This window comes from Hyperolius riggenbachi, chromosome 12 (assembly GCF_040937935.1).
Source record: "Hyperolius riggenbachi isolate aHypRig1 chromosome 12, aHypRig1.pri, whole genome shotgun sequence".
Taxonomy (NCBI): Eukaryota; Metazoa; Chordata; class Amphibia; order Anura; family Hyperoliidae; genus Hyperolius; species Hyperolius riggenbachi.
Window position 1 is genome coordinate 29239937 of NC_090657.1, and position 24515 is coordinate 29264451.

General features: G+C 46.4%; 1 protein-coding gene across 3 annotated transcripts in view; it reads right to left on the reverse strand.

The window, feature by feature from the left end:
* IKZF3 (IKAROS family zinc finger 3) overlaps window positions 1-24515 on the reverse strand; it is a 186655-nt gene that overhangs the window by 71032 nt on the left and 91108 nt on the right. For all 3 annotated transcript variants that reach the window (XM_068264161.1, XM_068264160.1, XM_068264162.1), the window contains exon 3: window positions 20189-20323. In XM_068264161.1, the coding sequence (XP_068120262.1) occupies window positions 20189-20323 (135 nt within the window). The remainder of the gene's footprint in view (window positions 1-20188; window positions 20324-24515) is intronic.

Below are 24515 nucleotides of genomic sequence, written 5' to 3' on the forward strand. Positions count from 1 at the left end.
GGACTCCCTGTGACGTCACGTCGTCGATGACGTCACTCCATTCGTCGCCATGGCGACGGGGGAAGCCCTCAAGGAAATCCCGTTCAGAAAGGGATTTCCTTATGGGCAAGCAGCGCTGGCGGCGATCGGAAATAGGCTAGCTACATGCTAAAAAAAAAAAAAAAGGTGAAAAAAACCCTCCCGCGGCCGCGCAGCCGTGGAAATTATACCGCCAAGGAGGTTAATGGCAAATTGGGACAGCTCTGGCCACAGGTTAAGCCTGCGCACCCAGTAGTCCAAGGGTTCATCGCTGCTCACAGTGTCTACATCCACACTTAAGGCCAGGTAGTCGGCTACCTGCCGGTCCAGGCGTTGGTGGAGGGTGGATCCAGAAGGGCTAAGACAAGGTTTTGGACTAAAGAATGTCCGCATGTCCGACATCACCATGAGATCGCTGAAGCGTCCTGTCCTTGCCTGCGTAGACATGGGAGAAGGATTAGTGGCAGTGGTACCTTTATTCCGTTGTGCTGTCACATCACCCTTAAATGCACTGTAAAGCATAGTTGCCAGCTTGTTCTGCAAGTGCTGCATCCTTTCTGCCTTCAGATGAGTTGGTAACATCTCCGCCACTTTGTGCCTGTACAGACGGTCTAGTAGCATGGCCACCCATTACAGCTCATTCCCCTTGAATTTTTTTATACACGGGTCCCTCAACAGGCTGGACAGCATGAAAGACGCCATCTGCACAAATTTGGATCCAGACGTACTATCCATCTCCTCTTGCTCTTCCTCAGTGACGTCAGGTAAGTTCTCCTCCTCCCCCCAGCCACGAACAATACTACTGGAAAGTTGAGCAGCACAAGCCCCCTACGACGCCTACTGCGGTTGTTCTTCTGCCGCCGCCTCCTCCTCCAAAAAAAACCAACACTTTCCTCATCATCCGAGTCTGACTCCTCTTCCCCACACGACTGTTCCTCTTCCTCCCCCCCCCCCCCTCTGTGCTGCCGCAAATGTTGAGGAAACATCTGGTTCTGATGAGAATTGATCCTACAACTCTTCCTCATGTTCCTGTTCCTCTTCATGCTCCTCCACAGCTTGATCCACTACTCTACGCATGGCACGCTCCAGGAAAAAAGCATAGGGGATCAAGTCGCTGATGGCGCCTTCACTGCGACTCACCACGTTTGTCACCTCCTCAAACGGCCGCATGAGCCTGCAGGCATTTCGCATGAGTGTCCAGTTCTTGGGCCAGAACATCCCCATCTCCCCAGACTGTGTCCTTCTACTGTAGTTGTAGAGATACTCGGTGACGGCTTTCTCCTGTTGTAGCAGGCGGTCAAACATGACCAGGGTCGAATTCCAGTGAGTCAGGCTATCACAAATCAAGCGTCTCACCGGCAAGTTATTTCTCAGCTGAATGTCCACAAAGCGTGCCATGGCCGTGTAAGACCGCCTGAAATGCCCACACAACTTTCTGGCCTGCTTCAGGATGTCCTGTAAGCCTGGGTACTTAGGCACAAATCTCTGAATGATGAGATTCAGCACATGTGCCATACAGGGAACATGTGTCAACTTTCCCAAATTTAAAGCTGAAATAAGATTGCTGCCATTGTCACACACCACGCTACTGATGTCCAGTTGGTGCGGGGTCAGCCACTGATCCACCTGTTTGTTAAGAGCAGCCAGGAGAGCTGGTCCAGTGTGACTCTCCGCTTTGAGGCAAGACATGTCTAATATGGCGTGACACCGTCGTACCTGGCTTGCAGCATAGGCCTGGTGGAGCTGGGGCTGTGTAGCTGGAGAGGAAATTGCAGCACCAGTAGAGTTGAACTGCCACTCAGCCAAGGAGGAGGAGGAGGACGACAGCGAAGAGGATGTAGCAGGAGGAGAGGAGGTGGCAGCAGGCCTGCCTGCAAGCTGTGGAGGTGTCAAAAGTTCCGCTGCACAGCCACGTATTCCCTGCTTGCCAGCGGTCACCAGGTTGACCCAATGGGCTGTGTAAGTAATGTACCTGCTCTGACCGTGCTTAGCAGACCAGGCATCCGTGGTCAGATGGACACTTGACCCAACGCTGTGTGCCAGAGATGACACCACTTGCCTCTCAACTTCATGGTACAGTTTGGGTATCGCCTTTTTTGAGAAATAATTTCGGCCTGGTATCTTCCACTGCGGTGTCCCAATGGCCACAAATTTCCGGAAGGCTACAGAGTCCACCAGCTTGTATGGTAACAGCTGGCGAGCAAACAGTTCCGCCAAGCCAGCTGTCAAACGCCGGGCAAGGGGGTGACTGGCAGACATTGGCTTCGCAAAGTGGAGGAGGGTGGCTGTGAAGGTGCAGGGGAGAAAGTGGCTGAAGATGATGCACCTGAAGGAGGAAGAGGAGAAGGAGGGTGACTTATCTTTTGTGTGCTGCTTCTCCTCAGGTGCTCTTCCCATTGCAGTTTGTGCATTTTCAGCATGTGCCTTCGTAAGGCAGCTGTCCCTACGTGGGTGTTGGCCTTTCCACGGCTTAATTTTTAGAGGCAGAGAAAACAGATGGCATTGCTATCATCTATGGCAGATACACTAAAAAAATTTCCACACCGCTGAGCCCCCCCTCCCCCCCCCCCCCGGGGTGTGCAATATGGTGGCCTCAGCAGCTGACGTTAATGGGAAACAGGCTCCAACAGGCTGGCTGTCCATAGGTGGTAATACATGGTGCCGGACACTGCCACCAGCTGTTTCTGACGACGAGATCCCCCTGCTTCTTTCAGCAACTTGTCTCCTACTACTCCTCTCTGACTTCCCCTCTGAACTGTCCCCCTGTTCATCTCCTCTATTGGGAACCCACGTGTTATCTGTATCATCGTCATCATCATAATCATCCTCCCCAGCTTCGCTTGCCTCAGACACCTCATAAACTGCACTAACAGCAGGTACTTTATCATTCTCCTCCTCACACGTTACGTCCATAGTGTCGCCTAACTCAGGTGGTGTAACTTGCTTAGCGCCTTCATCTTGTTGTAAAAAGAATGGCTGTGCTGTAAAAAGAATCAGTTATTTCCCCACCAAATAACTCCTGCAAAGTGTCAAATGCAGTGGATGTGGCGCTAGTAGTAGCGCTGGTGGCTGCGGAAGATGAGGTGTTCTGTGTTAAATAGTCAACCACGTCCTGACAATCTTGGGAGTTGATGGGACGTGCCTTCTTCTGAGCACTGTAATTTGGGCCAGGGCCACACAAAATCACGTCAGCACGACCTCGAACAGACCTGCCGGGTGGCCTGCCTCTGGGTCTGCCCCTGCCTCTACCTGTTTTGTCCATATCGGGGGGGATGAAGTGAAAGTTATGCACTGACTTGACCTATACAATGTGCAGTCACACAGATGCAGTGAAAGGTATGCAGTGACTGGTATTACAATACAATGTGCAGCTGTCACACAGGTGCAGGTAACAGGTATGCTCGGAGTGGTATATTACACAGTGTGCGGTCACACAGGTACTGTGAACAATTATGCAATGACTGGTATTACAAATGTGCACCTGTCACACACACACACAGGTACTGGACAGGCACAGTGACACTACATGCGCTCACGTAGGTAGGTGGGTGCACTGAACAACAGGTTTGTATATGCAGTGATGGGTATTACAATGTGCACTTGTCACACACAGACTGGTACCGGGCGGGCACAGTGACACTGCGTGCGCTCACGTAGGTAGGTGAGTGCCCTGAAGTGAACAACAGGTAGGTATATGCAGTGATGGGTATTACAAATCTGCACCTGGCACAGTAGTAATTACACCAAGGGGCCAAAGGCCTGTAGTGTACCAACTACAGCTGATACAGAATACTGCTGCCAGACTGCTAACCAACCAACCCCGTCACTGCCACATAACGCCAGTCCTGCACTCCCTTCACTGGCTACCTATAGAATGGAGGGTCCTATTCAAGATCGGCCTACTGACATTTAAATCCCTGAATAATTTAGGCCCTAGATACATGAAAGATATGTTGCATCTGCGTAGCAATCCCCGCATTCTCAGATCAACAGGTTCTAATAATCTAGTCATACCCAGAGTCCACTTGGAAACTTTTGGTCCCAGAGCCTTCTGTCATGCTGCCCCTACGTTTTGGAACTCCTTACCTCAACAGATCAGGACAGCTCCATCCCTGGACGTGTTTAAATCCAGACTGAAAACCCACCTGTTCAGTTTGGCATTTGCAGAAATATAACTTTTGTTGTGTGAATACTTCATCCTACTACCAATTACTGAATCTGAGAGAGCCTAAGCGCTTTGAGTCCTATGGGAGAAAAGCGCTATAGAAATGTTATTGTATTGTATTGTATAAAGGCCAGCTGCGACTGACTGACAGGGCTGTATATAATGCAAGTGGGCCACACACACAAAAATAGATCACAAGAACAAGATTAGCTCTCAAAACAGCTGTTAAGGGGTGCTTTCTTAGCAATAAGAATCAGGAGCAAGCTAACAAGCCTACAAGAGCCTAACTAAGCTTTCCCTATAGCTCTCTCTGCAGCAGCTCTCCCTTCTCTAATGACTGCAGGCACACGAGTGAGTCCAATGCCTGTCGCTGCCTGCCTTTTATAAGGGGGGGGGGGGAGCTCCAGGAGGGAGTGTAGCCAGATTGGCTACAATGTGCCTGCTGACTGTGATGTAGAGGGTCAAAGTTGACCCTCATGATGCACTATGGGGGCGAACCGAACTTTCGGTAAAGTTCGCGGTTCTCCGCGATCGCGAACCCCGGAAGTTTGCCGGTGAGCCGTTTGGACCATTTCTATTTATATACAGTATTTTTTTTCCCTGGCATACTATGGCTAATCCTACTGCTTAAATGAGGTCTCACTGAAGTCAACAGCCTGTGTACATAGACCAGGCAAATTCAGCAATGGCAAACTGTTTCTTTCATATGAAAAAAAAAAAAATACCTCTGACATAATTCAGCAGCTTCCCTTGCCTCTCCTTTGCAAATACCCCATCGTAGCCAATGTGTGATAGCCTTCCTTATGTATCTGTGATCTTTTCTTTTCCTGTCGGGTCTGATCGCTCCACTCTGCAATCAAATACCTTCTTATTCTGTTCTCCGAGACATGACAATTAAGGTACCCATACACTAATCAATTTTTCCCAGCAGATTCAATCACTGTGACTGATATCCTTACATGGACGTCGAATTGTAATTTTCATCAATTTCCGTCTTTCGAGCTCTCACTGGAAAGGGGGCAGGTTGGGAGGTAGCGGTAGGCAACTACATAGCGCCTCATTGCCGGTGACAGGCCGCCCAGGTCTCCCACTGGGGCCCCTGCAGAGTACTCACAGCAATGGAGCATACTTGCCACTCACCTGTCTGGTCAGAGCGCTCCTTCCACTCTGTCCTTCTACCTTCATCCAGAACATGAAAGCCATTTTTATGTGAGCACAAACATGCTGCCGAGTCATGGAGAACAGGCGTCTGTGTTCAGGGATGTAGATGGACACAAGAGGGTGTGTGCGCTCTGCTGCAAGTACTTTGCAGGGGCCCCGGGGAGCACTATTAAAAGGAACCTTAACTGAGAGGGATATGGATGTTTCCTTTTAAAAAATATCAGGTGCCTGGCAGTCCTACTGATCTCTTTGGCTGCAGTAGTGGCTGAATCACACACCTGAAACAAGCATGCAGCTTATCCAGTCTGACTTAAGTCAGAGCACCTGATCTGCATGCTTGTTCAGGGGCTGTGGCTGAAAGTATTAGAGACACAGGATCAGCAGGAGAGTCAGGAAACTGGAATTATTTTAAAAGGAAAAACCCATATCCTTCCCAGTTTAGGTTTCCTTTAATTGGGCGAAGCCCCAGGGGGATCATCAGTGAACTCTGCTCTGTGGTGTTTCCATAGATTTTTAGTAGATTTTAAAGAGAACCAGAGGTGGCTTCCTAAGAATGAAATCCGCACACAGAGGCTGGGTCTGCCTATACTGCCCAGCCTCTGTTGCTATCCAAATCCCCCCTAAGTTCCCCCTGCGCTCTGCTATGCCCCATAAATCACAGCTGCACTGTCGACATGCAGTGGGCTGTTTTTACCTCTGTAGTGTCACTCTCTCTGCTCCCCCTGCCTCCTGCATAGCTCCGGTCCCCGCCCACGTCCCTTTCCTCCAATCAGCGGGGAGGGAAGGGACGGGGGCGGGGACTGGAGCTATGCAGGAGGCGGGGGAGCACGCAGAGTGACACTACAGAGGTAAACACAGCCCGTTGTGACATGCTGCGTGTCGGCAGCGCGGCTGTGATTTATGGGGGATAGCAGAGCGCAGGGGGAACTTAGGGGGGATTGAGATAGCAACAGAGGCTGGGCAGTATAGGCAGACCCAGTCTCTGTGTGCAGATTTTGTTCTTAGGAAGCCACCTCGGGTTCTCTTTAAAAAGCTGAAATTCTGAGATTAAAAATCTATCAGCAGTGTGTGGCAGGAACAGATTCCTCTCTGATCAGATTTCAGATATTGTGAGCACATCTGGAGCCCATCAATTAGCGCACGTACCTTCATGCTGGGTACTCGCCATGCAATTTCCAACAGAATCGAACCGATCATTTCCAGCATGTCCGATCAGCTCCAGATCAATAATGGGATTGATTTTGACAAGTAATCATTGGAAAATCAATCCTGTTATCGGGACCAGTTTGGATTTGTACACACGATACAACTTCCCATCAGAATACCCGTTGATCGGACAGGAAATTGCATTGTGTGTGCCCAGCATTAGATAAGCTTTGTACATAGTGCCATTATAAACAGGGTAAGAACCACTTAAAATTTGGTTTAAGTGCGCAAACATCCACTATTTTTAGCCACATATTTCATTGCGGGTGGCCCAAATGCTCACGATTTATCAGACGTTGCGGGTGCCCAAATGTTATACTTGAATTCATATATATTCAATGGGTGCATATTGGGGGGGGGGGGGGGGTTTGTTTGGTCGTGGAGGAAATCTTAAGTTTGGGGGTGGGGGGTATTGTGGAAGGGGGGATCTTAAAGCTAGGCGTGGGGGTGGTGGCGGAAGGATAGGCATGGGGAGTGGGTCCACTGAGGTTAGGCCAGCGCTGGGCCACCTATGGCCCGTGGGCCAGATCTGCTGCGCTGGTTATCTGGCCCACCGATACACGGCCAGATTCCTCTTTCCCCAGCAGAGTGCGATACGCTGGCGTGTCATGTGACGGTGTGCACGTGACGCCTTTACCATGGAGATGCGACACAGGAAGCGGTGAGTGCGCAAGTATTAACCCCCGTTAATTGCCCACTTGCAGCTCTGCAGGGAGGGAGGGGGGGAGGAGGCCAAAAAGTTAGGAATGTGGCCCGGGCCGCGTAAAGTTTGCCCAGGCCTGGGTTAGGCATTAGGGGAGAAAATTTAGGGTTAGGCATCAACAATGGAGTGGTTAGGATTGGGCATCGGTAGAGGGAGTGTTCAGTGTGAGAATAAGGTTAGGTTTAGATGTGGTAAAATATTGGTGTTATCTACCAATATTTTACAACAGTAATTACTAATTTAACAATATCAATTAATCTACCGATATTCTATTTGCCAAAATTGGGTACTCAAAATTTCCAGATGCCTCTTTTTTCACATCTGTAAGGTCAGCAGCAGCTTTATGTGTACAGACTGTTGGTAAGGGAGAAATATATGTACATAATAGGCAACATTAGGGTTCTCAGATATCGGGGATGCAATGCAGAAAAGGATTAAGATGGAATGGGGCCCTAAGCAGGATGAGCAGGTGAACAGAGGCGCCAAGAGTATAAAACAATATTAGAAAAGTTTTAAAATATGGAAGTGGTGGGCATTTTGCGGGCATAACCCCACTTCATCACGCAATTCAAAACAGAGTATATATCATTACGTGTCCGGGTCTGTACTAAGCGCCTCTGTCAGAGGCGCTTACTACAGACCCCGACGTAGTGATATATACTCCATTTTGAAATGCCTGATGAAGTTGGGTTACGCCCCGTGAAACGCGTTGTATGTTTGGAGTATAAATCTTTTGTTGCGTTACTTGAAATAGTACTTCTCGAATTTGTCCTTTGGAGTGTCTAGGCTTCCATCTCCACCACTTCCATATTTTAAAACTTTTATAATATTGTTTCACACTCTTGGCGCCTCTGTTCACCTGCTCATATTGTCTACCCACCCTTGGTGGAAGGGCGGAAAACGTTCTTCCTATCTACAGAGAGCGACCTCTTACCCCTGAGTGGGGACAGGCTTGTTCTCCCCACCTGCCGTTACAGTGGTTGCCTATGGGGTAACCCTGGTTTGTGAGTATCCTATACTTACTCTTCTTAATTCCTCCCCTGATCCATACGTACTACCTTATTGGGCTCTCAGTGTCGCCTTTTTCTCTTCTCCTAAGCAGGATAGCCATTTTGCACCCTGCTGATGGTCACCTGGCTTCTTTAGTAAGATATGGAGGGAGCAAGCACCCACCAGGCCCCTAAACTCTATCCAGGCCCTAGACAGCTGCCTAGGCTTGCCTTGTGGATGATCTGGCTCTGGTGCAATGCCAGTAATTTGTTACCACTGTATAATTAATCAAGGTGAGGGCTGGGATTGATCTGGGGAGTTCATAACCTCACATATACAATGAAATAGAAAGCCAACCATACATTAAAATATAAAGCAAACTAGCTCCATTGCACACGCATAACCTCTGTGAATGTCGCTGCTTTCCCGTGTAAAAATAACACCCCCCTCCCAAAATACACACTAGCCAGGCGTTCACATTGAGAAGGTAATGCCACAGTCTTTTCAGTAAGAACCTCGTACTGGTGTAAACCATTACGTGACTATGTCAATCCAATAAGGCTGCTTAATTAGAATGAAAAGCCACAAGAATCTAGCGCCTCAACCATCAGCCGCTCCCTGGACATGACAGATCTATATATGAGAAGCCTGCTGAGAACTAGTAGCTGCCACACCAAGGCAATTACCACATCCTGAGCCTGGGCTGCAGTCTGTGAGAGAAACCGTGCTAATACACCGGCTGCAGCAACACTTCCACACAGACCTCAAAGAGCAGGAGGCTTGGCTCAGTGTGGAGCAAATACCTCGACGCTCTTCAATCATTCAAAATGTGAACCCGAGGTGAAAATAAATGGATGAGATAAACAATAGGATGTATCCTCCTACTCCTAAAAATGAACTTTTTTTTAGATATTTTATGGTTTTTTATTTGTTTTTAAAGATTTACAAAGTACTGTAAAAATCATGTTTTGTTGTTTCTACTAAGTGGCAGCCTATGAATTTTCCCTAAATGGAAAAAAAACATGAACTATTGACCTTTTTCTATCTTCCCCTGCTCTCAGAAGTTGTATTCTGTCAGGAAAACTTTTATTGCTGTAATTTGATTATCAGTGATGTTCTAAAGTCTCTGATGAAGCAGGGTTAATCTCTGCGAAACAGCTGTCAGACATCTTCCTTCCCCCAACTGCTGTAACTATTGTGTCAACCCGGTCACAATAAAGGGTGTTTTATGCAGCTGTGCCCATCTTTTCTTCTCTTCTTTGGCCTGCCAATGTAAATGGTGGATGATAACTTTCCCATCTGACATTTTGTTCCCCACAAGTTCCATTGGGATTCAGCCATACTGAGCAGTCATCGGCACAAACACATGGTATGATATTGCAGTTTTAGAACAGGTGCAGAGACGAGCAACAAAATTGATACGTTAGATGGAAGGTCTCGCTTACCAAGAAAGGTTAGATAAACTGGGTTTATTTAGTCTAGAGAAAAGACGCCTTAGAGGGGATCTAATTAACATGTATAAATACATCAGAGGGCAATATAATAGCTTGGCGGATTAGCTTTTTGTCCCTAGGCCTTCTCAAAGGACTAGAGGACACGAACTGCGCATAGAGGAAAAACGTTTTAGCCGTTTATTTAGGAAAGGGTTCTTTACAGTAAGAGTGATTAAGATGTGGAATGCATTGCCACAGGAAGTAGTTATGGCAAACTCTATACCTGCATTTAAAGGGGGCTTAGATGCTTTCCTTGCGTTGAGGGACATCCATGGCTACAATTACTCGGTAATGCCCAATGATGTTGATCCAGGGATTTTATCTGATTGCCATCTGGAGTCGGGAAGGAATTTTTCCCTTTTGGGGCTAATTGGACCATGCCTTGTAAGGGTTTTTTGCCTTCCTCTGGATCACCAGGGATATGTGAATGAGCAGGCTGGTGTTGTACTTTGTTCTCTGGTTGAACTCGATGGACGTATGTCTTTTTTCAACCCAAATAACTATGTAACTGATATACACCACATCCAGCTGGTTTAACAACTAAAGAAATAATAATTTGTCTGTTGTTTCCCACTGGCTGGCAGAAGATTTCACTTTCTTTTACCAGACATTCTGAATATTTGGATTGGCTTGTTTGAGAGGAAATTAATATTTGATCATGTTTAATAGACCTAAGATATCAGAGCTGAAAGGAGGACAAGAGTGGTGAAGTGATTTTAAGCCAAGCCATAGTGTTTTCACAAGTGTTCTTGGATGGCCTGGAGAAATCAAAGTCAATAGTCAGTCAATAGTATTTCAAAAGTAGTAAAAACAACAAAAAACAAACACCATTTATAGAAAAAATATATCGAGTGCAATAAAAGGATAAAACGAAGGCTGGATGAAATAAAAAAAAAAAACACAGGTAAATGGGCGAAGCAAGTCATTTCTGCCGCACTGCACCTGACCTGGGCGTCGCCATAGACGTAATGTTACTTTTAATGTTATTACGGCTATATCGGTGTGGCGGGTTTTAAAGTGTAATTCTAATTACTTCTCGCTCTGAATTTCTACACTTGTTGCACTTCCTGAGACTCCGTTGTTTAGTCCTTTTGGTTTGGAAGGAGGTAGCATCAGAGTCGCATGAACCGTATCACGGACTGTAACCCTGTGACCTCCTCCTCCTCTATGCCCCCTCTCTACTATATGAGGCACTAAAGTGTGCTGTGTGGCGTAATTTGAACTGAAACACTAGTGATAGGTACAGACAATTTCTATAGGCACCGAAAATGCCTCCTAATAGAGCAGCCAACAGCATGAGCGCTCAAGCTGTAGGCAGCGGCGGCTTTCTTAGACAAAAAAAATACAAAGATTTATATCACATTTTTCTCCTGGTGGACTTAAAGCGCCAAAGCTGCAGCCACTAGGACGCGCTCTATAGGCAGTAGCAGTGTTAGGGAGGCTTGCCTAAGGTCTCCTACTTAATAGGTGCTGGCTTACTGAACAGGCAGAGCCAGGATTTGAACCCAGGTCTCCTGTGTCAGAGGCAGAGCCCTTAATCACTACACTATCCAGCCACCATCTCTATGAAAGCCAGGAAGCCCTTACGCAGAAGTCTTTTGATGTGTGTGTGTTAAAATACAATTTTACCTGTGAAAATTAGATCTATCTATGTGGAGATGGGAAATGTCTGGATCTGAAAACTAGTCCCCCCCCCCCCCCCCCCCCTTCCAAACGGGCTTGCAGCCTCAAGGCATATCTCCCAGCATAAAAGGCAGGGGCAGATACCTAAAATCAGTCCGCTCCTGACGGTAGCTAAGCTAGGTGGACTCCTGACCCAATCAGAACTGTGTCCAAAACCAAGTTCAAGGTTCTTCTATCTTGATTCCCGTTCATTTTGGTAAGCAAATATCCTTGTGTGTATCTTTGTTTCTTATACTTTGTAATTTTTACAAATCTTTGTATATATTACTTTCTGCACTGTTCCACTTTTTCCTGGAATATTAAATATTTGTTTAATAAGCTTGACTTCTGATGTACTAAACCAGCTCATAGCCTAGAGAGAGATTGAAGTGTAATTTGCGTTACAAGTTCAGTGCCTGATTGTACCGCTGGGATTGTGCTTTGCTACTGTGTGATTATATTGTGTGTGTGTGGTGTTCCCGTATTTGGCCTAAAGCGCAAAGCTGACCCAAATACGAAAACGTGGACTGTGAGCAGGCCACTCGACAGCAGAGTGGTAATTGTTGAAGTGTTTAGCAGCAGCTAGTGGTGGCAGTAAGAAGTTTTTGAGGGGTGACAGCCTTGTGTTAGCTTGAATAAGGCTGCTCCCCTCGCGATCTAATCTAACCACCAGTCGGGAACCATATCTGCAGGCTTGCCGTGGGGCAGGTTCCTGAGGAGGCAAACTTCTTACTGACTGAGGAAGCGGTGTGCTACCAGGTGTTTCAGACATTTCTGTCAAATCTGACGAGATTAGCTGTATGCTTGTTTCTGGTGTGATTCAGACATTATTGCAGCCAAATAGACCAGATAGGCTCCCAGACAACAGGTATTGTTTAAAAGGAAATAAACATGGCAACCTTCATATTCTTCTCACTTGAGTTGCCCTAGGTTTTATCTTGCATTGAAGCCCCTCTGATGGTTCCGCTCAGGTTTTTGACAGTACTGCTCCTTCTCTCATCCTAGCAGACACCAGGAAGTGTACATGTGATGTGGCATTTCTCTGGCGTGCAACGGAGGGTACGGCTCATTTTTCCCATGAGGCATTTCCAGTGGTCACCTGGTTAGGTGAGTAGGCCTAAAGCCAACCTATTTTAACTCCCATGTAAAGTTTTTGTGCGCCACTTCTAGTTAATTATTATCTGTCTACATTGTTCAGAATTATTCCAAGCTCACTTGACTCGGGTAAAAGGGGTAAGGAAGGTATTAAAGCAATAAGTAGCACTGCAGTAATGGGAGAAATCAGGTAGAATTAAGGAGAGAAATGTAGTGAATCATTGTTGCAGTACGGATGTTCTGACACAATCTATTACCTTTAACATTGGGACGTGCGCAGCGAGGTGCCCATGGGCCAATACTCTTTTTTCAGACTGAAATGTCTGTGTGGTTTTGTGGGGAAACAATATGCTTTTTTAGAAGTTCCTTTTTAGTAATGAGAAGCACGGGAGTCAGAAGAAGCAGTTAATGTAGGACACACAAGATACAGGGGCTGCTGTGGTGGGGAGTGGGTGGTAAGGCATTACAAAAAACAGCGCCATACCCACAGCAAGCGAGGATGAGGAGCTGTGAGTGGCTTGTGGCAGGAAAAGCTGATGTTGCAAGAAGAGGACGGGCTAATATTTACGCTAATAGGCTTTGGGGAAAGTACAAACTCTCGTCGCACAGTGGTCAACCTGTGTTCTCCAGCCATAACGCTCATGTGCACAAGATTCATGGGGAATGATTTATAAAGACCAGTGCAAGGAATACTGAAGCAATAGTTCAGCAAGCAGTTGTAATCCTTACATCATCTAAAAGCTAAAACCTGATTGGTTGTTCTGGGGAACTGCCGCATAATTGTCTCAGCTTCCTGTGTACCTATAGCCTTGCCAATAGTTTTCTGTACAGGAGCTCTCTAGAAAAGTAAACTATGTCACAGAGCAAAGAAGATTCTGTGCAGCGCAGTAAAATATCCAATAATTTGTAAAATGTGCTATGCATTGCTTATTTTGGGGGTTTACGTAATGTAAAGTTTTTATTGGTTCTTCAATCAAGCATAAAAAGGTAAGCTAACAAAAGATAACCGTAATAACCGTTTAGTTAACCTCAAAATTCAAATTAGTCCAGCTCATTAAGCTCATTATTCCATATTTGAACTTTGCTAGTACAGATATTCTCCTAGCAGGATATAGCATCAGGCACACAAAGCGTAAAGCCTATGCTCATTTATTTTGGACCCCCTGCACCCATTAGCTAGGCCACTCTTGGCTGGGTGGATCTAGTGTTATCCACCTTGTGAATAAACCATTCATTGCATCTACTTGTCCTGTGAGAAGCAGACTTATCTGAATCACTCAAAATTGGTAAAAATTTGGAGTAATTCAGAACCCCCCCAATTGTAGTGCCTAAACGTAAACTACCCCCTCCGCGCCCGCGCCTAGCCTAAACCCTGCATGTTGATGTCTAACCTTAACCGCCATCCACCGACCCCCCCCCCCCCCCCGCGCCTAACCTTCACACCCCGTGGTGGTGCATGAGCTCAACCGTGATAAATGTAGCCACCAGTGGGGTAGCAATAGGGGTTGCAGAGGTAGTGATCGCATCGGGGCCCTTGGGTCAGAGGGGCCCCTAGGAGCCCTCCCTCAAGCACAATATTAGCTCTCTATTGGCCCTATGGTGGTAATAATCACTTCTATATATGCTTTGAATAGTGGTAATCATTAACAAGCTGTACCCCATCCCCTCTGACACTGTAGTTGCCATTGGCAGGTTTTGGTGCGCTATATCAATTGTTATGTATAGAGTGCTTGGGGGGCCCCATTGTAAAACTTGCACCGGGGCCTTTAGCTTCTTAGCTACGCCACTGGTAGCCACATTTCATTTCAAAGATGTAAACAAATTCAGTAAGATTGTTGTAGCTGCAATATTTGAAATATAGGGCCAGTATTTTTCATTATCGTTGTAGCCGCATTTAATGACAACAAATATAAACGGTATTCACAGTGATCTGTAGGTGCAATATTAAAATGATATAACTGGTATTTTATTTGGATTGCAGTAGCCACAAATAAAACTAAACAAATAATGAAGCCAAAATATAGTTGAACTTGTAAAAATATAGCTGTTATTATATTAAGGACATACAGTGTAAGCGTAATTGAAATCAGGTCATTTATTGTAACCGCAAACATTTTCATGTTCAGCGGATATAAAAATGATATAGCTGATATAAAATAACGGGCGCCCTTTTCACTTTTTAAAGCTACAAATCGTGGCAAATGACATTTAACCACTTCCGGATACCGGGTGGTTTTGCTGATCGGTGCTGCGTGGGCTCTCCAGCCCGCAGCACCGATCAGCTGGCAGCCAGGGCGATCAGACTTCCCCCCCTTTTTTCCCCACTAGGGGGATGTCCTGCTGGGGGGGTCTGATCGCCGCCGGCTGCTTGCGCTTGCGGGGGGGGGGGCTCTCTTCAAAGCCCCCCTCCGCAGCGCTTCCTGGCCGCCTTCCCTCCCTCTACCTCCCCCTGTGAGCGGCGCAGGACGGAATTCCGTCCTGCGCCGGATAGGCTTCAGCCTATCAGGTGCCGGCGGTCCCCGGCCAATCAGAGGCCGGGGATCGCCGATCTCCGCCACGGCGCTGCTGCGCAGCAGCGCCGTATACATGTAAACACCGGGGAAGATCTTCCCCGTGTGTTTACATTTACCCTGCGAGCCACGATCGGAGGCTCGCAGGGTGTTCACGGAGACACCCTCCGTGAACTGACATGGAACGGCCGCTCATACGAGCGGCCGTTTCCATGCAATCCACTTCAGGATTCAGGGGCGTAGTTAAGCGTACGCCGAATCCTGAAGTGGTTAAAGTCTATGGTGGCGCCCTTTTTACACAGAAAGCATATTGTAAACAATGCAAAAGATACAGTAAAAAAATATAAAAAAATAAACTGCAATAACTAACTGAACGAACTGTAGAAGGATGAGCTGCTGTATTCTGACCCCAGCTGGAAGCCTCAGCATGTCACCATAATAGTTTTAGTGAGTACTTATTTATTTATTGTATTTATAAAGCGCCAACTTATTACGCTACTACTGTGAAGAGTACTTCAGGGACAGTGTGTGTGTGTGTGTGTGTGTGTGGGGGGGGGGGGGGGTTGGGGTGCGCGTGCATGGCATCTGGGCTCATAGGGCTTCTTGGCACAAGGTGAGCTGATTGACGGCTCACCCTGCTGCCGCACGAATATGGGGTGGCGTTAAATACTATTCCCCCTCCGAGTCATAGCAACTTGGAGGGAGAAGTAATTTGCGGTCCGCCAATTACCAGATCCCTGAATTACCTGTGCGCGAGGTGTGGACTTTAGCATTACTGCTATAGTCACGCCAAGCTACGTGGCACATGCCAAAAATCCGCGCGTTGCATGTTGGGGGGAGGGGGAGGTGGAAGTGATGGGAAAAAAAATATTGTCCCATCACAGGTGTTAAGGGCAAAGATTTCTCCTTTCCTGGACTTCAGCCTTCAGACATAGTCACGTCAGTGATCACATAGCTTGTAGGATCAGCAAGATGACAGAGGTGAGTTGAATGTACAAGCTGGGAGGGGGGGGGGGGGGGTACTAAAAAGGAAGTCAGGGCAGTGCCGGTCGGAATGCCGACAGCTGTCTGCTGTTAGCTGCACCACCAGGCTACACGCTACACGCGGGGAGATATTGTAGCAGAGTACATTGACTGGCCCACTGTATGTAGTGTGATGCGTCGCAATGGCAGCGTCAAGAGGAAGGAGATAAAGTAGCTGTACTGGGGCACGCAGGGTCCCTCAGAAGAGCATGGGCCTGGTTGCTGTGGCTGCTGGCCCCAGTGCTGGTCGTAATGGAGAAAGCTACGCTTACGGATCATTACGCGTAATTTTACGCTATTACGCATTACGAAATTACGCTTACGGCATAGACATTCAATTTCGGTACATGTCTATAATTACGCATAGCACTTACGCAATTACGCGTAAGTATACCGTAATTCAGGTTATTACGTTATAGGCTTACACGTAAAATCCTACTAGCAATTAATGCGTAAGGTCATGCTGCCAAGCGGAAATGTTGACACATGGATCAATGTTAGGTAGCCGCCGACTTTAAGGGTTAATAGCAAAGCCCCCTTAAGTGCTAAGAGCCTCAAATTTGGAGAATATATTAAGGAGATCAGAAGGAATAAGAGGAAAAAAATTTTTTTCAAAAAGACCTTATAGTTTTTGAGAAAATCGATGTTAAAGTTTCAAAGAAAAAATATATACATTTAAAAACCCGCCGACTTTAACGGTTAATAGCAAAGCCTGCTTAAAATTTAGGAACACCAAATTCACAGGTTATATTAAGGGGATCAGTGGGAATAAGAGAAAAAATTTTTTTTCAAAAAGACTTTATAGTTTTTGAGAAAATCGATTTTTAAGTTTCAAGGGCGAAAATGTCTTTTAAATGCGGAAAATGTCAGTTTTTTTTGCACAGGTAACAATAGTGTTTTATTTTCATAGATTCCCCCAAGTGGGAAGAGTTTTACTTACTTCGTTCTGAGTGTGGGAAATATAAAAAAAAACGACGTGGGGTCCCCCCTCCCAGACCTCTTTAACACCTTGTCCCCCATGCAGACTGGGATAGCCAGAATGCGGAGCACCGGCCGCGTGGGGCTCCGCACCCTGACTATACCAGCCCGCATGGTCCATGGATTGGGGGGTCTCGGAAGGGGAGGGGCAGCCAAGCTTTCCCCTCCCCCTCCGAGCCCTTGTCCAATCCAAGGACAAGGGGCTCTTCTCCACCTCCGATGGGCGGTGGAGGTGGAGGCCGCGATTTCCTGGGGAGGGGTTCATGGTGGCATCTGGGAGTCCCCTTTAAAAAGGGGTCCCCCAGATGCCCACCCCCCTCCCAGGATAAATGAGTATAGAGGTACTTGTAGTACCCCTTACCCATTTCCTTTAAGAGTTAAAAGTAAATAAACACACAAACACATAGAAAAAGTATTTTAATTGAACAAAAAACATAACCACGAAAAAAGTCCTTTAATATTCTTAATTAACCATTAATACTTACCTGTCCCTTTAAAAGCCAGTTCCCACGCAATATCCTCGGAAATATACTAATCAGTTACAATGTAACAAAGTTATTACAATGTAACAACTTTGTTACTTTGTAACACCACCGCACCCGACGTCACTCGCCGCTCACCCGCCGCATACACGCTAGTCCCCGCCGGCTCCCGCCGTCCACTCCGCCCACACCTGTCACTCATATACATGCTGGCACCCATGGGTGCCAGCATGTATATAGGTGACATGTGGGAGAGGCGGGGAGGGCAGCGGAGCCGGCGGGGACTTAGCGTCCCTTCACCCGACAGAGCTCTGAGCTATATTAGCTCAGAGCTCTCGAAAGCATCTTTGTATTTGGGCTCCAAGGAGCCCCATTGGTCCTTAGCAGACCAATGGGGTTCCTTCAAATCAGAAGGAACCCCATTGGTCTGCTAAGGACCAATGGGGCTCCTTGGAGCCCAAATACAAAGATGCTTAGAGAGCTCTGAGCTATAGCTCAGAGCTCTGTCGGGTCCTGCAGCACAGACGCGGCGGCGGCGGTGAGTGACGTCAGGTGCGGCGTAGTTACAATGTAACAAAGTTGTTACATTGTAATAACTTTGTTACATTGTAACTGATTAGTATATTTCCGAGGATATTGCGTGGGAACTGGCTTTTAAAGGGACAGGTAAGTATTAATGGTTAATTAAGAATATTAAAGGACTTTTTTCGTGGTTATGTTTTTTGTTCAATTAAAATACTTTTTCTATGTGTTTGTGTGTTTATTTACTTTTAACTCTTAAAGGAAATGGGTAAGGGGTACTACAAGTACCTCTATACTCATTTCTCCTGGGAGGGGGGTGGGCATCTGGGGGACCCCTTTTTAAAGGGGACTCCCAGATGCCACCATGAACCCCTCCCCAGGAAATCGCGGCCTCCACCTCCACCGCCCATCGGAGGTGGAGAAGAGCCCCTTGTCCTTGGATTGGACAAGGGCTCGGAGGGGGAGGGGAAAGCTTGGCTGCCCCTCCCCTTCCGAGACCCCCCAATCCATGGACCATGCGGGCTGGTATAGTCAGGGTGCGGAGCCCCACGCGGCCGGTGCTCCGCATTCTGGCTATCCCAGTCTGCATGGGGGACAAGTAGTTAAAGAGGTCTGGGAGGGGGGACCCCACGTCGTTTTTTTTTTATATTTCCCACACTCAGAACGAAGTAAGTAAAACTCTTCCCACTTGGGGGAATCTATGAAAATAAAACACTATTGTTACCTGTGCAAAAAAAAAATGACATTTTCCGCATTTAAAAGACATTTTCGCCCTTGAAACTTAAAAATCGATTTTCTCAAAAACTATAAGGTCTTTTTGAAAAAAAAATGTTTCCTCTTATTCCCACTGATCCCCTTAATATACCCTGTGAATTTGGTGTTCCTAAATTTTAAGCAGGCTTTGCTATTAACCGTTAAAGTCGGCGGGTTTTTAAATGTATATATTTTTCCTTTGAAACTTTAACATCGATTTTCTCAAAAACTATAAGGTCTTTTTCCTCTTATTCCTTCTGATCTCCTTAATATATTCTCCAAATTTGAGGCTCTTAGCACTTAAGTCAAAAAAAAAAAATGACATTTACTCACCTGGGGCATCCCTCAGCACCCCGAAGCTGGATGGTGCCCTCGCAGCCCCGCTCCGATCGTCCTGTCCCCGCCGGCGGCTACTTCCGGTTCGGCGACAGCCGCCGACAGGCTGGGAACGCGGCTGATTTTCCGCGTTCCCAGCCGCTGCTATCACCCTCTATGCTGCTATAGCGTCTATATATACGCTATAGCAGCATAGAGGGTGATAGCAGCGGCTGGGAACGCGGAAAATCAGCCGCGTTCCCAGCCTGTCGGCGGCTGTCGCCGAACCGGAAGTAGCCGCAGGCGGGGACAGGACGATCGGAGCGGGGCTGCGAGGGCACCATCCAGCTTCGGGGTGCTGAGGGATGCCCCAGGTGAGTAAATGTCATTTTTTTTATTTGACTTAAGTTTTCCTTTAAGGGGGCTTTGCTATTAACCCTTAAAGTCGGCGGCTTTTTTATATTATACGGGAGCGTAATATTACGCGATTACAGCAGACTGTGTAATTTCAATGGGAGTTTACTGTCTTACGCGTAATTTGTTACGCGTAAAACGTAACCCTACGGTCTACGCGTAATTAATTACGCGTAATACCGTAACCTTACACGTAACGCTTACGGTGCATTTGTAGTGAATTACGATGCGTAATTACGCTAATGCGTAATTTCGGCCCAGCACTGGCTGGCCCTATGCCACTGCCCCTTCCAACCCTCCAAATCTGCGGTTTGTACGAGATGGTAGTGGAGATCCCAGTGCTTGAACAAGATGAGTCCGGGAACAATTTTACTGCACCACTGAAGTGCCCCCCCCCCCCCCCAAAAAAAAAAAGTATCGGAGGCTGGCCAAATTAAAGCATTGAATTTGGGTGCAAAGCCCAATCAATAAATTAAACATCTCCATAAACCACTCGGTTTGAGCTAAACTGAGCCATATTGGCGATCACATGATTAAAGGGCGCTGGAGTTCTGTCTGGTTGTTAGGGGTGTTTTTTCTTACTACTACTACACAAATGTGTACATTGGTTCTGTAGGGCTCAGGTTCAAATTCTGCATCAGGGCTCAGAGTTGTGCAGCTATGTCACTGATTGTAGAACATAGAGAAAAATGCTTTACCAGTGCCATCTTCTCCATTCATATCATCCTGCTCCAAGTCCTGGGGGTGTGGCTCTGTTTCCTCCTTACAGCCCGAGTACACGGCATCATGCAGATCGGTCTCTGTGGATCTCTTAGAAGAGCAGATGCTCAGATCTGAAAAAAGTGAAAGCAGTAAAATACAATGTCCATATAAATGGAATAAATACATTACACTCTACTTCCACTATAGAGCTGTAGAATGTTTTATGTTTCCATGTTCTGATTTATTTATAACAAGAATCTGGGCAACCTAAGGACTCCTTCACACTACAACAGCTTTTCTGAGTGCTTTGTGATTTTAAAAGCTCCTGCTAATGTTATCCTATGTGTGTGTTCACACTGGAGCAGAGGCGGCCTTTGCGGGTGGCAAGTGGGGCAATCGCCCCAGGCCCCGCACATGAAGAGGGCCCGCACGTCATGCCCGCCATACCCTGCTCATTTTGGTGGTGGTGAAGGGAAGGTCTACAGAAGTCTAGCAGCTGTTTGTGTTCTGAGCAGTGTGTCATTTACAAATACTCAGATTTTCCTATTTAGTTTTACACACCTTATACATTCTGTACTATGCCGTTTGCATTTTTGTAATGAATTTCTGCACTGACATGAAGCTTGCCAAATGTCAGATTAAGGTACGTGCAAGAGCCTCAGCCTGAGGGCCCCGGGGCATTTAGGTCAGTCAAGCATGGACTGGAGCTAGAGGGGGCTCAGGCTGCAGTCTCCAGACTGGCTGGGGATTGGTGCTAGGATTCATGGGGAGCTAGGGATAGGTAGAGGCTGCCTGGGGAGCTAGAGATAGGGACAGTTTGATTACATTACGTATTGTAATTGTTCCTGTATTGGTTGGCTTAGGGGCCTTTAACAAGCTTTTAAACAATAATAAGGCATACTGCTTTAGAGGTGGACAAGCCCGTGAGTGTGGTGGTACGGTATATGGCCTTCACTTATGCCTTTAGGCCCCACATTTGACACTCGCCCCGGGCCCCGCATACTCTAAGGCCAGCTTTGCACTGGAGCGATGTGATTTAGTAAAAAATCCCCCATAGGATTGCATTAGAAAGAGCTTTTAAAATTTCTAGTGCTTTAAAAGCTCTTGTAGTGTGAATCAGCCCTTAGGGCCCTTTTCCACTAGCAGTCGCTAGCGTTCACGCTGAACGCTAGCGACTGCTGAATCGCAAAAGGTAAAAAATTAAAGGCGATTTCCCAACGTTTGCGGCCGCGATTTTGCTATGCTATGCACTGCATAGCAAAATCGCGGCACATATCGCTCCGCGCCGCGATCGCGTTTCAGGCAAAAACGAATCGTGGTAGTGGAAATACCCTACCGCGATTCCTATGTTATTTAGCAAACCCTAGCGATTGTAAAATTGCTAGCGGTTTGCGATTTTGCGATTCCACTAGCTCAAACGCGCTAGTGGAAAAGGGCCCTGGAGATGATGTGCGTATTTATAAATGGTCACTAAGGCTATGTTCACATTATAAATTGCCAGCGCTATCGCAAGCGCTGATTTATTGAGAGTTTTGTCAGCTCTTTTCCCTGCTCTTTGCGCTTTTCTTAGAGTCTTTGCAGAGCGATTCGTTTTTTTCACTTCCTGACGTTAGTTAGGAAGTGAACTCTTTCACCCGGAAATTAAAAAAAAAAATACAAATTCCCGGGTGGGCCATTTATATTTATACACCTTATTAAGCATTTCACCCCGCGGGGATTTTTCACCTTATGCATCAGAGCAATTTTCACCTCCCATTCATTCGCTAATAACTTTATCACTACTTATCACAATTTATTGACCTATATCTTGTTTTTTCCGCCACTAGTTAGGCTTTCTTTGGGTGGTACATTTTGCTAAGAATTTATTTTTTTTATAAATGCATTTTAACAGGAATATTAAGAAAAAATGGAAACATAAATATTATTTCTCAGTTTTCATCCATTATAGCTTTAAAATAATACATGCTACCATAATTAAAATCTATGTATTTTATTTGCCCGTTTGTTTCGGTTATGACACGATTTAAATTTTATCCCTATCATAATGTATGGCGCCAATATTTTATTTGGAAATAAAGGTGCATTTTTTCCGCTTTACGTCAATCACTATTTACAAGCTTATAATTTAAAAAATGTTTGTAGTATACCCCCTTCACATGCATATTTAAAAAGTTCAGACCCTTAGGTAAAAATTTTATTTGGGTAATTTTTTGTGTTGTGTTGAGAAATAAACAGTTAATTTTTTATGTTATAATAAATGTAAATTGGCATGAAAAATGTATGTAGATGTAGTTTTACTATTTGGCCACAAGATGGCCACCTTGAGTTTTTTTTTTCTTGTGCTTCTCGCTTACTGGAAGCACAAGGACGGGGAATTTTTTTTTTCAGAAAAACTGCAGTCTCTGATTATAAACCATTGGTTTTTCTGCTGGCAACTTAGATCGGTGAACGGGAACCATGTTTCCGTTCACTGATCCCAGGGCTACAAAGAGACAGCACAGGGACACACCTGCGATTGTGCACGGGAGCGCGCCGAAGCGCACCTCTGCAGTAGAGCAGCCGCCTGGACGTGAGTTTCACGTCCGAGCAGCTGAAATCGTTAAAATGGGAATGATTGGTGATATGAACTTCCTGTTTGTGGCACATTAGTATATGTGAGGGGGGAAACTTTTCAAGATGGGTGGTGACCATGGCGGTCATTTTGAAGTTGGCCATTTTTAATCCAACTTTTTGTTTTTTCAATAGGAAGAGGGAAATGTGAATCAAACTTATTGGGAATTTTACAAGAAAAACAATGGTGTGCTTGGTTTTAACGTAACTTTATTTTTTTATGAGTTATTTACAAGTTTCTGACTACTTATAAAATGTGTTCAATGTGCTGCCCATTGTGTTGGATTGTCAATGCAACCCTCTTCTCCCACTCTTCACATGCTGATAGCAACACCGCAGGAGAAATGCTAGCACAGGCTTCCAGTAGCCGTAGTTTCAGGTGCTGCACATTTCATGTCTTCACAGCATAGACAATTGCCTTCAGATGACCCTTAAGATGAAAGTCTAAGGGGGTCAGATCAGGAGACCCTGGGGGCCATTCAACTGGCCCATGATGACAATCCACTTTCCAGGAAACTGTTCATCTAGGAATGGTTGGACCCGACACCCATAATGTGGTGGCGCACCATCTGGCTGGAAAAACTCAGGGAACGTGCCAGCTTCAGTGCATAAAGAGGGAAACACATCATCATGTGGCAATTTCACATATCCAGTGGCCTTGAGGTTTCCATTGATGAAGAATGGCCCCACTGTCTTTGTACTCCATATACCACACCATACCATCAGTTTTTTTTGTTCCAACAGTCTTGGAGGGATCTATCCAATGTGGGTTAGGGCTGGTTCAGATGGACGCTTGCGGAGCGTTTACCGCAAGCATTCGGAACGTCACGGTAAATGCTCCCATTCAAGTGAATAGGAGCGTTTACACCGAGCTTTTGCGCGTGTTTACATGAACGCGGCGTTCGGGTCCTGATTTTCGTTAGCGTTCGAGCTGCCCCTGGAAGCGACATGTAGCTTCCAGGGGGCGGCCAACCGCGACGGCTAATGTCCCCCAAAGGGAAGAAAAAACGCGACCGCATCGGAACGCGACGCAAAGGCTACTGAAAGCCTGACCGCGCAGCTGCCGCAACACCCCCAAACACGAGGCCACGCAGACGTCCGTCTGAACCAGCCCTTAGTGTCAGACCAATATGGGTGGTTTTGTTTGTTAACTACACCATTCACATAAAAGTTTGCCTCATCACTGAACAAAATCTTCTGTGTAAACTGAGGGTCCTGTTCCAATTTTTGTTTTGCCTATTCTGCAAATTCATTGCTCCGATCTGGGTCATCCTCATTGAGATGCTGCAGTAGCTGGAGTTTATAAGGGTGCCATTTGTGAGTAGCTAATATCCGCCGAAGGGATTTTCGATTAATGCCACTCTCCACTGACATGCGGCGAGTGCTAAGCTGTGGACTCTTGCTGAATGAAGCTAGGACAGCCACTGATGTTTCTTCATTAGTGACAGATTTCATGCGTCCACACTTTGGCAAATCCAACACTGAACCAGTTTTACGAAACTTAGCAAGCAGTTTGCTAACTATAGCATGGGAGATGGGTGGTCTCATAGGGTGTCTTGCAATGCAATCTGCTGCAATGACCCGGTTATTGTGTTCACCAGACATCAGCACAATTTTGATCCGCTCCTCAAGTGTTAACCTTGGCGACATGTCGATGGCTTTAAACAAACAGAAACTTGTAAATAACTCATGAAAGAATAATGTTATGTTAAA